At 34.3% G+C, this 15,867-nt stretch overlaps 1 protein-coding gene across 2 annotated transcripts in view; it reads left to right on the top strand.

The window, feature by feature from the left end:
- The window catches only part of LOC143255015 (uncharacterized), a 38,536-nt gene extending 29,234 nt beyond the window's left edge, over positions 1-9,302 (top strand). For both annotated transcript variants that reach the window (XM_076510010.1, XM_076510011.1), the window contains 6 exons: positions 2,428-2,498; positions 2,940-3,017; positions 4,533-4,646; positions 5,156-5,194; positions 6,002-6,106; positions 8,426-9,302. In XM_076510010.1, coding sequence (XP_076366125.1) covers positions 2,428-2,498; positions 2,940-3,017; positions 4,533-4,646; positions 5,156-5,194; positions 6,002-6,106; positions 8,426-8,473 — 455 coding nt within the window. In that variant the 3' untranslated portion in view covers positions 8,474-9,302. The remainder of the gene's footprint in view (positions 1-2,427; positions 2,499-2,939; positions 3,018-4,532; positions 4,647-5,155; positions 5,195-6,001; positions 6,107-8,425) is intronic.
- The last annotated feature ends 6,565 nt before the right edge of the window (positions 9,303-15,867 follow it).

Raw genomic sequence — 15,867 nt, 5'->3', positions numbered from 1 at the left:
ATAAGAAATCAAAATAATAACTCACCGGATCACCCTGTATAATATTCATAATATCAAAGCAAGATATATTTTAAATTATAAATACATGTACAGGCGTGTGTTTATATGTATATTAATGTGAATAAAAGAGAACCTATATATTTCTTTCAAAGGCAGGGATGGGGGGGGGTCTCACCGGGGTTAAAGGTGTGACAAGTTGCTTAATAAACTCTGCGCAGAGTTATGGTTAAGCTAAACTGATGGATCCATATTTTATCCGATATGTTTATTTCTCTGTTGCCTATCCAGTTTAAAATAGCCTAGTATTATTACTTGTATTGGTTTTTAAAAACTCGAAATATTTTACAGTAAAACGCACTACATAATAAAATGTCACATGAGTAACTAACATACAGGATAAAACTTTTAAATAACGATGTCAAACGTTGCTACGCCGACAAGGGTATATCATCTTGTACAGGTTATGTTAGCCACTCTTCTATGAAGACGATAATATGTGATTGGTCTTACGAATCATTATACAATAGTCTGATTGGATTACCGTGAGTGAAAACTGTTTTTAAAATTGCACACGTTAATCAAGTAACTCGTGAAGGAGAAACTAAAACAGTTTGTGGCTGTTAAGGCATACACATTCAATTATCAAGATAGAACGAAATTCAGGCACTGATGAAAAAACAAAACAATTTACTTTTTAATTAACTGTTAACTTTAATTTTTAAGTACTTACTATATTATATGTACTGATACTTGTAAAGTTATTAGAATGTTTTTCTTTTTCTTTTGTCACATTTGGTTTCCATAATTTTGTTTCGCACTTTTTGTTATAAAAGAGTTTTCGAATTCACACGTGAAATAAGACAAGCTCTTTTTTGTTTTGTTTTGTTTTCTCGGAAAAAGTATTTTCACGTTTGACAGTTAGCTGTGAAACTATGCGTAGGTTAATAATAGAAACTAGGAGGTTCTGTTTATGAGTGATTCTTTCGAAAACACAAAAATCAAATTAATTTAAAAATAGTTATGTAATGAGTTGAGAACGGATAGGCGCTTTGCGCATGCTCCTTGCGACTTATTGTAGGTGTGTTTTATAATAATTAATGTGGAGTTCCTGCGCTTTGCTGCGGAGATAAAAGGCTCCGTTGTTATTCACAGAGGCTCCAATGTAACGACTGAGGTCCTCTACCAGTCTCAGTTACTACAGCAGCATCAAAAGAGAATCGAAGAAAAAAACACAACAAACATCCTTAGAGTACCCACTCCTGATATTTTAGTGCGTGTACTATATTTAGTTCAGCTAGCTGAAGAGAGGAGAGAAGAACATTGTTTCAAACCTGTCGCCTCCGCTTCTGAGTAGAGAGAACATTGTTTCAAACAATGTCACGCCTCGTGACCTCAAGAGGATTAGGAATACAAAATCTGATACCAGATTAAGGTTCAACAAACCGTGAAAACATACCCATAGTTGGGAGGGGGGTTTAGACAAGGACTCATCTCGGATTCGCGTGCCAGGTTTGTTTTTGCTTGCTCCAAAACTGTGAGCGGAGTTCGCGTACAAACAAACAACGTGCATTAATATAAGCACCACCTAGTGTGCGTGTGGGATGGGCGGTAAGAGAGAGGCCCTCTAAGATTTAGATGTAGGTACCCTCTGATGTTGAACCGATGATTAGAGAGGAGTGAAGCAGCCAGCAACAGTCGTCGACATAAGGTCTCTAGTCTAGCTCTTTGAACGAAATATTAGGATTGATTTTCACATTTATAATTCACCCATAGCTGAAACAGCGGATATATATATATCGTATCAAACCTTGGACCCTTTGACACACGAACCAGTACCTTTCTAAAATTTATATCTTGTGTTTTACTTTGCTCTATATGACAGACTATCTTAGCTTTTAATCTTTTTCTCTCAAATGAAAGAAAACTTCAGAACTATTGACAACTACATAGTAAGTGTGTGTGTGTGTGTGCTTCTATACTGAATATGTACACAAACATTACGATATTATACGTCATGTCACGTGTTTTCAGTTTACCAGCCTCTTTTTCCACTGAAAACAAAAACTAACTATTTTGCTATTGTAACTCAAAAAATCATTTTGACCGTACACTGATTGTATACGCATGCTCATGAAATTATCAACATATTATTCCAACAAAGGAAAACATCAGTTGTTAATATAAATTTTCAATCGTTATTTTCATTCGTTAGTAAGAGAAAAATTAGTTAAGAGACCTACATTTAAACGTTTGTTCTCACTTGAGCGTTTTCTATTTTCTTTTTGAAAGGCTATTTTCGTTTTTCTCTATCGTAAAAATAATTTTAACAAGACCAGTCTAGAATTAACGTTGTCCAATTACAGAGTGAGGTTGTAATATTAAAATTAGTCGATTTAACACTGCATATATTTTTCTTTAATTCTATAGCTGCTCTAGTAGAGGGAACGATATTCTGTATGCATGGTGGCCTCTCACCGGATTTATTTAATCTAAAACAGGTTTGTGCTGCTATCTTTCAGTGACATTGAAAATTACATTTTCGTTTTCTTTTGCGTGTTTTTTTAAGGTAATAAAGAATAAGAGAGATTTGTTATTTCATACTGTAAACTGTAGCAGCAATATTACAATAAGGCTGACTTCTATTACGTAATTACTATAGGAAAGATCAGACAACTCTTACCAGCCATTGTTATGAGAGTTTCAGCACGGAAAGGCTAACGTTTGTTCCAACTATGTTTATGGAGACGTGGATGCTTTTCTTTAGTGTTGTTGAAATTACAATAAAGTCGTTCGTTGAAACTGTTTTAAGATAGTACGTGAACTTTAGTTTGTGGTATTTGTTTCATTACTATTAAGTTGATTTAATTAATTAATTTTTATTTATAGTTATACGAGTTAGTTTCATCAGATAATTATGGTCTATTATCATTATTTTGTAGCTTCAACAAATACCCCGTCCTATTGATGTCCTTGACCACGGCCTTGTCTGCGATCTATTGTGGTCAGACCCGGACGAGGTAGGTCACCACAAGGTTGAACACGTTATATTAAAAAGATTTAAAATATGTAAATCAGCAAATCATGCCATAGTCACTACTAATATAAAGTTGTGGTGTAACGGAATGTATCAGAACTACATCTTAATAGCGTGATGACAGTGAAAATTGATAACTTTCAGGAAGAGTATTTAATAGCTCTATTCGACGCAAAATATTCTACACTTAGATCATAAAAAAGTGTTTAGATCAAGGGTTTAGAATTTTCAAGACGGGAATATCCCTTGTACTTATTGGCATTGACGAACGAAAGAATATGGATGAGCTTTGGATGCCAGGATCATCCAGAAAGAGACATGTATAAAGTTAGCCTTGACAAAAAGAGTACGGCATCTTGTGAAATGTAAGAATCTGGGGCATAAAGGTCAGGGACAAACGTTGTTCACTTGTTATCCCGGTTAAGATTACACGATATAACCTAGGATGATCTCTATCTATTAAAAAAGAAAAAAACAGAAGTCGCACGCACACATGTTGTTTCCATGTTATAGGAAGACATACCGTCCAAGATGGATTTCTGTTCATTCAAGGTGTTGAAACAACTGCTAAAATTCCCTCGTTCCCGTACATTAGATAGATTATAGAAAGTATCAAACGAGTAGTGATGTAAAGCATTTGCAATAGTAACTGCAGGGCTACTGTCAGTGTGCACAGTCATCAGATAGAATACGACTGAACGCGACAATATAGAATAACAGCGCGGTGTGTCTTTAAAATCGTTTAAATATAATGTTCTCCTCCTCTGTATAAAGGAAGGAAATTTTAAAAAAATTGTGTGTGTGAGGGTGAGGAAAATCAGTTAACCCTAAAAGGAGGACAAATGTTGAAAATTTAGAAATATATTTTTAGAAAATGTCACAAACTATAAATATTCCATAAATGCTTAAAACAGTTTAAATTTCTACCTCTTCCTTTCAACGAGAGCCCTGACATGGCCTGGTAGTTAAGGCACTCGACTCGTAATCCGAGGGTCGCGGGTTCGAATCCCTGTCACACCAAACAGGCTAGCCCTTTCAGCCATGGGGGCGTTACAATGTTACGATCAATCCCACTATTCGTTGGTAATAAAGCATCCCAAGAGTTGGCGGTGGGTGGTGATGACTAGCTGCCTTCTTTCTAGTCTTACACTGCTAAAACAGGGATGGCTAGCGCAGATAGCTCTCGTGTAGTTTTGTGCGAAATTCAAAACAAACCAACTTTTCAAAGAGTAAATATCAACTAATGTTTTACCAATTACTACAGAGAGAGAGATAAATAGAATGTTGAGAATTTGATAACAAACTATAATCAGTGTAAGTTTGTAAGCTAATGAAACAAGCTACACATAACAAGGACAAGCTACAAACACAATATTTCTGGTTTTAGAATATAATGAGAAGGGAAGAATAAAACCTAATTACAAATATTATATTTCTGGTTCTAAGATAGAATGAACAGAAATAAACGTAACTATAAACTTTATACTTCTGGTTCTAGGATATAACAGGCTGGGGAGAAAACGACAGAGGGGTATCCTACACTTTTGGTGGGGATGTAGTTCGAACCTTTCTACAGAAACATGATCTTAGTTTGATAGTCAGGGGACATCAGGTATGGTTTAATTCATTTCTTTGCTTTAATTATCCATGTAAAAAAAACAAACGGATTTTGTAATTAGTCTCATGCTAAATTCATGTTTTAACATTTGATACAAGTTGTTCTATTGGAAGATGTCTCTTATTTCTTACATTTAATCTACTGAAGGCTGAGAAATGTTTTGTTTTATTTGAGGTGTCATTGGAAATGTTTTGAGATCATCAGAAGTTTCGTGCAAACTTTTCAAGTCATCGATCGTTACAGTGATAAGTTTCAGATGTTGGATAGTGGAAGATGTTAGAGAGATTGGTAATCGTCCAAGAACAGTAGCTTTCCCCAATAATCTTTAATTGTTTAAGAGACAGTGTTGGATTTACTTGATTGAGATTACAACATGAATTATTTTTGTCTTATTTTAAGAATTTCTTAAGTGTTAAGTATGACATACGAGAAAAAAAAAGCAAACTAAATATTTGTTCGCAATATTTTTTTATCTTTTAAACTGATAGTCTATATTATTCTAGGTTGTAGAAGACGGCTACCAGTTCTTTCAGAAAAGACAGGTGAGATAACCAATAACGCAGTATAATTTCTATGTTAATGTTTCAACATTGGTTAACCTGAAACAGTCAAATTGCTCAGTGTCGCCCCCCAGTGGCACAGCAGTATGTCTACGAACTCGCACTGCTAGAAACCGGTTTCGATACCCGTGGTAGGCAAGGTACAAATAGTACATTGTGTAGCTTTGTGCTTGATTCCAAACAAACGAAGTGTTTTCTGAATAATCTAACAGCGCACAAAAGTAAAAACTTTACGTGCTTTTGCTTCTGATGCTGACAAAAATCTTTTGAGCACTTTTATATCAATTATCAAAAGCAGTTCGAATATCGCGTATTTAAATTAACACTAATCAGAATGAATTATTAGAATAAATAATATGTTGAAGTTTAGAAAAGAGGACAGTAAATAATAATAAATATCTTGTATTTTCGCGCCCTTTCGTTTAAATGTCAGTTTTTTACACCTGAAACCAAACAACTGTTTGAATTTTGATTAGTTCAGACGTTGATATGACTTGTTGGATGCAGTCACACCTAAAAAACGATATTGTTGTACATTTGTTTGTTTGCAGTTAAGCACAAAGCAACACAATGGATTGTGTTCTGTCCACCACGGGTATCGAACCAAGATCCTATTGTTGTAATTTTGCAGACATATCGCTGTGCCACTGAGAGGGCATTGTTATAAAACATTGATTCTAGCTCAAAAGTTTGATCTACGCTATGAGCGCAGCACAGATATTCAACTATGCAGCTTTGCACTTAACAACAAATAAACAACTTCTAAAACAATAATAATTTTATTTTCAGCTGGTAACGGTATTCAGTGCCCCGAATTACTGTGGAGAGTTTGATAATGCAGGGGCTGTCATGACAGTGTCAGAAGATCTTACTTGCTGGTTCACTATTCTGCCGGTAGGTTGAATTGGAAAAATAGATCTAATTATGGCTGTTTCTCATGGCTGAATACATGTAACAAACAGCGAGGGTACTTGATTGAATCAATGCATTGTAATCATTGTTGGTTTTAGTATTCTTGTATATTGATTTATAGCATGAAATACTTGTCTTGTTACGCAGAATTAGTTTCAATAATCCATCGGTTATATTTAATTTCTGACCTATAGATTTAACTGTCTTTTAATCAAAATCAACATACGATTAAGCGTAAAAAGTCACGTATGGTATATGCAAATCTTTTGTTGTCGAGTTGTCCATCATTATAGTGTTGTTTTTCTGTTGTTGCAGATATTCTGTCCAAAGTAACAATGCGAATATATTTAAAAGTTGTAATGTTAGAATCTTTATTATAACCTGTTATTAGTTAGTTATCACCATTAGATTCCATCTAGGAACATAGGGCCGCAATCGCTTGCCGATTCTTCAACAAGTATTTAAGTGAGTAGGTTGTTAACCCACTGCACCGAGCCGTCCCTAATTTAGCAGTCTAAGACTAGAGGGAAGGCAGCTAGTCATCACCACCCACCGCCAACCCTTGGGGTACTCTTTTACCAACGAATAGTGGGGATTGACTGTAACATTTTAACGCCCCCACTGGGAGGCTGGGAGAGCGAAGTTTGGCGCGACGCGGGCGCAAACCCGCGACCCTCGGATTACGAGTCGCACGCCTTACGCGCTTGGCCATGCCAAGCCAACCTGTTGTTAGCATACTAATTTATTTTAGAACATTTAGTTGAAAAGACATTCTGTTACATTTTATAGAGACTTTTGATGGTTCAGAAAATGATCCGTGGAATGAATTCTTGAAACTTTTAATACCTATGTTTGGGTTTCTCGTACTGTGATACTAACTATTTGGGTTTCTAATATTATGATTATAACTAAATGTTTGCTCTTGCAGAATAAATTTATTTTGAAATGTTATAAGATTTTCACGTTACTACTGTAATAAGATAGCTGTACCATTTTTATCATACAATAGCGTCCCCACCGAAACTGTTCTAACGTATCAGTGAATATAGAATGCTCAGTTTCATTATGTCGACAAGTGCACCAATGTTTGTTGTAGGTCAGAATATTTTATAGCTGATTATTATTATTATTATTGATCTCTTACTGTGGCACCTACTAGCAACGGGAAAGGGTGCAAAATAGTTGTTGAATTCTGGCTACCAGGCCTATAAATTATAACATTTGAAAATTAACTAGTAAGACAGTCAATCTAAGATAATAGTTGTTCTCTTTATAGCAAAAAAGTGGAGGAAATGGAGTTTTAATTGATAAAAGGTTCAGATGGAAAGTTTTCATTTTGTTATAGTTACATATAAAACAATACACGCTGTGTCTAAAAATATAATCTAACACAGGTCTACAGAGTTTACGATTTCACGGTGCAGATCGTTGATTAGGCCTTATTTGGAGTACTGTGTTTAATCTTGGGCTCCTTACCTGAGGGAGGACATTGAATTATTGGAAATGGTTCAGAGAAGGGCTACTAGGATAGTTCCTGAAATAAAAGGGTTGTCATACGAGGGCAGGTTAAGATCTCTGAAACTGTTTTACCTTGAAAAGAAAGGAGAATCAAACGTAACGTGATTAAAAGTGTTTAAGGTTGCTGAGGGGAACTGATAGTGTTGGCACATCATATTCTTCAGTTGCTGAGGGGAACTGATAGTGTCGGCACATTATATTCTTTAGTTGATGAGGGGAACTGATAGTGTTAGCACATCACATTCTTTAGTATTAACTACAAGAACTGCAGTACTAGGAAACTCAAGCGTCAACTTTAACAGGGAATAAATAATTTTCAGCTGAGACAGCTTCACTTTTCTAACAGGGAGGTTTGTGTTTTGAATGGGTTGTCTTCAGATATAGAACACGTAATTAATTTAAAGGTAGGCTTGATAAATATTTGAATGATAGGTGCGGACTATGAGTGATTTTTACTTGACAATTTAGCATGAGGTTGTGACGACACAGATGGACGAACTGGTCCTTTGTTGTTCTTAAATTATATGTGTATATTTAGGTATTTGCTGGCCGTATAGATACACTTTCTGATATTTTTCTATTTATAAAACTGAAGATAAGTTTATTAGAAATAATTACAAAAGAAAATGAAGCTGGGATTCACCTCGCAAGCTCAACACTTGTAGCATTTGAGAGAAAAAATAAAACATTACACCATCAGACGTTCAGCAGTCGTTAAGAAAAATGTATTTTAAAACAATGAACGACATTTATTTTACATGAATAATTATGTTTTTCTTTTAGCCTGACAGAACAAAGCTCTACATCAAGACAACAGGGGGTACGAGCTAACACAAGCCAACTTAAAAATTATTTAAAGAGATTGATAAAGCTCTCTTCCAGAACAACCAAAGGCGGTTCTTCTAAATAATTTATGTAGTTCGTTATTGAAGGCCTGAGAAGGTTGGAGACCTAACACTGTGCAACAAGGTCATCGAATTTAAATGTAAAGTGTGTGTGTATTTTAAAACAGTGAAAATGATGTATTTGACATTTTAAAAGAAAAAAAACATAAATATTCAATGGCTTTAATTCAAATTTATAAGAAACTAAACACTGAAAATAAACTGTATACTGCCATCTAACGTTGTTAAATTCATTATAATTTTAGTTTTCTATTACCAATCAAGATTTAGAATCATGGAATAGAAAATGACTGATAAAATCTCGTCAAGTACTTTAAATTTGTTTTTCAGTGTTTTTTAAGTGAATATTTATATCTCGATTTAAATTATAATGTTGCGAATTTTCTGTTATCTTCAGATAAGAAAAAAAATAAAATAAAAGTTTTGTTTTTTACGACAATGATTCTTTTGAAACGTTTTGAAAATACAGTAAGGCCTATCGAATAAAATTAATAAGCCCACCTTTTTGTTATGCAAAACGTGAATTTAACTAAAAATAAGAAAAATCCACTATTTTCAGTAAATGCAACATATTAATTCCGTTTACAAACGGAAAACTGAGAAATGAGCTAAAGAAAGAACTTACTTTATGTACTTCTATGAAAAGGTTGAATGTTTCGTATTGTTGCTTCTGCCAGAAGTAAAAATATTTTAGCTACATATTGTATTTTACACATTGTATATGTATCCAACCAATAAAGATAAAACACAAGAAACCTTTTGAAGAATGAGTCTTGAATTGTGAAAACAATAAGTTTCAAGTAATCCCCTCCCCCCCCAAAGAAGTGTTATTTAAAGGTCTGGGGGATGGTGCAAATAAGACTGTTCTCACATGGGCCAGTCCAGATGAGGGCCTCAGGCTATGACGTAATTTGAGTTATATGTTAATAAACAACAAATGGCTAACAGAAACAACCATTTTCTCTAACCCCTCCCAGTCTCAAAAGACGTGTCTGGTACAAACAATATCACCATATAAAATTTTATATCAAGTAGACAGTTTGGCGAATAAAATTTCAAATATCAATTGTGAATACATAAAATATAAGATAACAAAAATAAACATCATAATGCACGTGGAAACAAGTATCTTATAAGATTAATAACGTAAGGCAAAAATGAAAGATCGGCCGTCTTTTTTTTTTTAAATAAAAACTCAATAACAGTCACTCTGTTTACATTCTAAATATATTACACCCACATTCTTGTAACCTAGTAATGAACTCGTATCGTAGCAGATAAGTTAACACTTCCACATATAGGCAGTACAGGTAAACGAACCCACATTTTGGTAACCTAGCAACGAATCCACACGTTATTTACAAGATATTAATATTCAACACGTTGAACGGTGATATAAAACCCGCATACGCAAATCTATTATTTACCAGATGCAATGTTTAAGAAAATCAAAAAATATTTTATGAACTTATTACCTAAGTTATTTCAACGTGTGCGTTACGGCTCAATAGAGTACACGAGTGCATTCCTTTTAGGGGTTCGACTCTCCTCGGTGAACTCAGCAGATAGCCTAATGTGGCTTTGCTATAACAAAACCCATCCATGCACGCACATTCCTTTTAAAGGTGGCGTTTTACGTGTTGCTTCAGCTAGACAACCAATTACCAAATTTCGTTGCACTAATGAAAACTGGTTTATCACTCTTCGTATAATATCGCAAAACTTATACACCTTTATGTACGTTTGAAAATAAAGAGCAGTTTGGTTTGAATTTCGTGCAAAGCTACACGAGGGCTGTCTGCGCTAGTCGTCCCTTATTGAGCAGTAAAAGACTAGAGAAAAGGCAGCCATACATCACCACCCACCCGCCAACTCTTGGGCTACTCTTTTATCACCGAATAGCGGGATTGATTGTGACATTATAACGCCCCTACGGCTGAAAGGGCAAGCATATTTGGTGGGACGGGGATCCGAACCCTTAAAAATTAAAATAAAACAGTAAATATTGCTATACTTCGAAAATACTAGTGTGCTAACTGGTAACATGTAGTTATCCAAGTGGTTGCACAATGCACAACACATAACCAATGGTTATCATACTAATGTACTGTACATAAGCGTCCAAGCGGGATAAATGGGAAGCTATTGGGGTCGGTGTCCCCACAGGTTAAAAAATACAGTAGAGAAGGTATGCTCATTACACAGAAGAGACTGGACAATGTGTTACTCTTACACTTTTACGAGGAACGAAATGATATACTGTATCTTTTAGCAGTTTCCAATGTATCCGTCAGAGCTGACGACACACGTTTCTATAGCAATTACAGCTAGTTTTGAGTTTTTAGCTTCATTTGAGAACTTCAAGGTAGAATATATTTTCCTCAGCAAGGCCATACGTACATGTAAAGTAATTTACGAAAAATATCACTATAGCATATCATGATATTACACTTCGATATCAGTTCTGTTGGCTAGCACTTTTTAAAACGCTATACCTAAATTTCATCATGTTAAAAAGAGTTTGTAGCTTCAACTGTTCAGAAAGTAATAAAATTAAATTTTATATAGTAAATTATATGAAATGTTTTATATATATATATATATCTGTGTGTTTTCTTATAGCAAAGCTACATCGGGTTATCTGCTGAGTCCACCGAGGGTAATCTAAGCGTTGATTTTATCGTTGTAAATCTGCAGACTTACCGCTGTACCAGCGGGAGACATTATATATGTCTTCATCTATCTATATAGATAAATAAACAGTTCTAAAGCTATAAAATACATTAATTATAAATAGGCAATTTTTAAACAGCACTATGAAACAACGGATATTAATGAATATTATATAAATCAAAAATATTAGAGAGGCTTAAAAATCAGAATTAATTTTCCTATTAGCAGTTATTGTTGTTATCTTTAAAACTCATAACGAATAATGTTTATGATCATGGCACCCAAACATGCTGTGGGAATATTCCATCTGTTGGACAAAATTCAGACATCAATGTCAAACCAACCAGCAACTAAAAAAAAAAAAAAAGGAAAATGGTTTTAAGGGTAGAAAGTTGAGTGCTTGAGCCAATAACTTCTCAACTCCTTCTGCCTTTCGCTGTCTCCAGCGGCCTGTGGAAAGGCAGTTACCATTAATATTTGGTCTGGTGGTGAGGACGCTTGATTTACCATCTTGGGGTCGTGGATTCAAATCCCCGTTCCATCAAACATACTCGCCCTTTCAGCCGTTCACAATGTTACGGTAAATGTCATTATTCATTAGTAAAAGAGCAGCCCAAGAGTTGTTGGTGATAACTAGCTGGCTTCCATGTTATCTTACACTGCTAAATTAGGGACGGCTAGCGCATGTAGCCTGCCCTCGTGTAGTTTTGCGTGAAATTCAAATCAAATCAAACAAAACCTTAAATTATTTAAATACAACCTTAAAGCACAAACAAATCACACTAAATTACTATATATATATATATATATATATATATATACAAGCATCAAAAAATACAAATATTCTGGAAAAGGTTCGCCCCTTCCCACGAGCGTCTGAGCGTACACTTCACCACCACCCCACTCCACTTTGAGGTTCGCTTCTACGTTTATGCTGTAATTAGACTTAACATGAGTACTTTACGTGATACCTACTACAGCAAGTTACTTACAGCAATTTACAAGTGTAAACTTCATGTCTAGTGTAAATAATATACAAGAAGAAACAGTAATGTTGTTCTTTCATGATGGCCCGGCATGGCCTAGCGCGTAAGGCGTGCGATTTGTAATCCGAGGGTCGCGGGTTCGCGCCCGCGTCACGCTAAACATGCTCGCCCTCCCAGCCGTGGGGGTGTATAATGTGACGGTCAATCCCACTATTCGTTGGTAAAGAGTAGCTCAAAAGTTGGCGGTGGGTGGTGATGACTAGATGCCTTCTCTCTAGTCTTACACTGCTAAATTAGGGACGGCTAGCACAGATAGCCCTCGAGTAGCTTTGTGCGAAATTTCCAAACAAATCTTTCATGATAAATATGTAAACTATATATTTTTCTATCCTAATTTTTTAATGAAATTAACATACTATGGAAAATGGCTTTACTATATCTGAATTACCAAATAATTTATAATTTTTTGAAAAACAATACTAGTAAGTTTTCGACATATTAAGTACCTAAATGTTTAGTTTACACAATCTTACCGCATCATGGAAAATATTCTTTAGTTGTCAAAAGCACAACTATGCCCTCAATTGAGATGCATTTTTAAACCAGGATGTCGTCTGCAGTATTTATACTTTCTGTGTTACCACTCATGTTTATTAATATTTTTTGTCTAAACTCGAGATGTGATCATTCATTCTTCGAAGGTAACCAAATAAACTCGCTTTTATGTTTAGCTTGTATAATGTCTTTTGTTAAATACACATGGAAATGAACACGAGAGAAGAATAGTTAAGTTAAACCTAAACGATTCAGTTTAAATGTTTTCATGATAGTATTCGTTACTTTTAAATTAATACAAACTCAAACGAAATCAACCTAGAAAGTTACTTGAAAATGCACTACATGTAATTACAAAATAAAATAATTGATATAAATAAATCTATAAATAACATAATTTGAATAAGAAATACACAATTTTACGCACTCATCTCTTCAATGTGAATATTAAAAAGCATGTTTAATTTTATTATATATATATATATATATAATACATATTAAAATTATCAAAACTTTTACTTTTATGTTTTATATTTATGAATTATTTCTGATTACAAACAATTATGCCATATTAATTGTATCAAGCTAAAACGAAACTGTAAAACAGTTATATCTACAATACAGTATGACACATTACTATTTCCTAAACATAAACATACATATAAAGTAGCTCTGCTTACAACACTGTGTGATATATTAGTGTTGTAAAGTTGATTAAAAATAGAAATAAATGATCTTACAATACCATCTTGTTGTTTTTATTTAATTAAACATCTTCTCAACCATTCGCTTTATACTTTCTTCAGAAACGTTCACTGAAACACAAACCGAAACTGGCGCTTTGTACTGTTTACTTATTAGAGGTTAAGCACAAAGTTGCACAGGATATCGAAATCCGCTTTCCAGCATTGTACGTTCGCAGACATTCCATTGTGCTACTGGGTGGCGATTTGTACTTTCAGTTCCGGTTTGTTTTAAATTTCGCGCAAAGTTACTCGAGGGCTATCTGTAAGACTAAAGAGAAGGCAACTAATCATCACCACCAACCGCCAACTCTTGGATTACTCTTTTATCAACGAACAGTGAAATTGACCGTCAAATTATAACATCCTCATGGCTGAAGGGGCTAGTATATTTGGTGTGATATATTATGTAACATTAGGACCCACAGATAATAATAATTATAATCTCTGCTTAAAGAACAGACAATATTTTAATAAAATATTGTGAAGACTAATATAAAAAATTTGAAATTTCTCCAATTTAAATTTCTTTTTTTAAAGAAGATATGAAATCTTTGCATTCGTTTACTACTTTACCCACGCATGTGTCAACTGCAAGAGCCTTGATTTTTTAATTCAAAACAAACAATTAGAAATGTGCCCCCCAGTGGCTTAGCGGTAAGTCTGCGGCTTTACAACACGGTAAACCGCATTTCGATCTCCTTGGTGGGCAGAGCACAGGTAGCCCATTGAGTAGCTTTGTGCTTAATTCAAAACAACAACAATTAGAAAGTTGGATTTGTTTTATTGTTAAGCACAAAGATATTTGTGCTCTGCCCCTCACGGGTATCAAAACTCGGTTTCAAGCGTTGTAAATCCGTAGACCTCTTGCTGTACCAGTAGGGGGACAAAAGTGTAAAGATATAGTTTTTATGTATTTTAGACTATTCTCTTTCCTATGTTTAATAAGTCTGTCACAAATATACAATTCAAGATACATTACTTAAAGTTTTAAATCATCATAAAGATTTAGTTTACAGACGAAGCTGATTACAAAATAATTATTTTTATTTAGAGTAACATAAATATATTTTTTTCTGAAGGTTTGAATCAAGAATTTTAAGATTTTAAACAGATCACTGAATTTAATGTAGGCGTTATATATTTTTTCAATGTGTAATAGGTTTATATTTACTGCAATATAAAATATAATTTTACACAACTTATGCACAGATACTAATAATATCTAGAGCGGAATAAGGCTTAGTGTTGAGTGACTCTCTCTGTGTGTGTTTTATTATAGCAATCCTCTTGGGACCATCTGCTGAGTCCACCGGAGTGACTCTGACTGTGAACCTAAAAGTTCATGGATTGATCCCGCGCTGATTAAACATAACCCTCACTTTGGAATAGTGAATATAGAGTAATGTTCAAATTCTACTATTTCATTGCATTATCCTAAGAGTTGACGGTAAGTACTTTTTCTTTAATCAATCAATTTAAATTAGGGACGGTTAGTGCAAATATCTCCTTAGTAGCTTTGTGTGAATACATTAAACAAACAAGTACTGTGCATGTTGAAGTTTTTATTTTAAAAAATTATGTTATCCCACAAAGTCTATCTTATCCCTCCGACTTCCAGGTAGTCTACAACAATTTTGTTTTTAGTTTCTGTGATTCTTCTGGCAAGGTTTTTAGGCTAGCTTTTGACAGGAATAAAATAGACAACTTTTCTGGTTTTTCCTGTTGTATTTATATAACATTGCAAGTGTATCTTTTATTAGTGTTATCTGTTTCTTCCGGGCAACCTGCTTTGTTTGTTTGTTTGTTTTTTCCTTTGAGTCTCATGACCTGCCAATCAAATGAGTTGGCCATTTCTGTCAGGATTCATTTTAACTACATAAACGATATGCAAGCAACAAGGGCTGCCAAATCTTTCTACTGTACTGATGATTGGTTATATATTTGAGTTCATAGTGAAAAAATTAGCTTTTCTCTTTGGTTTTATGTATGACGTTTGACAATGTCATTTGTGATGGTAACACTGTCTAACTTAGTTGTATTTTAAAAATTTTACAAACCATTGACCTTTATAATTCTATTTAAGTCTTTTAGCTACCTTTCGGACATTAATTAGTTTTAACTCGATTTATTTTCACATTTTATAGGATCTTACTTTTCTGTTATACTGGTTATTTAGCGTAAATAGCTTAGTTGCTTTGCAGCATAGAACGCCCAGCAACCTTTTCTTACCAGAGTCGTTGCTGTTTAATAAAGTGTACTTACACAGTTTGCAAATATAAAAGAGAGTGAACTAATTTTTACAATAGTTAGCATAAACCGACAACGTGTTAAGCTTTCGTGTACACGGAGATGTGGATTAC

Source organism: Tachypleus tridentatus, chromosome 7, assembly GCF_004210375.1.
Source record: "Tachypleus tridentatus isolate NWPU-2018 chromosome 7, ASM421037v1, whole genome shotgun sequence".
Classification (NCBI taxonomy): Eukaryota; Metazoa; Arthropoda; class Merostomata; order Xiphosura; family Limulidae; genus Tachypleus; species Tachypleus tridentatus.
This window is presented reverse-complemented; position numbering and strand designations above follow the sequence as displayed.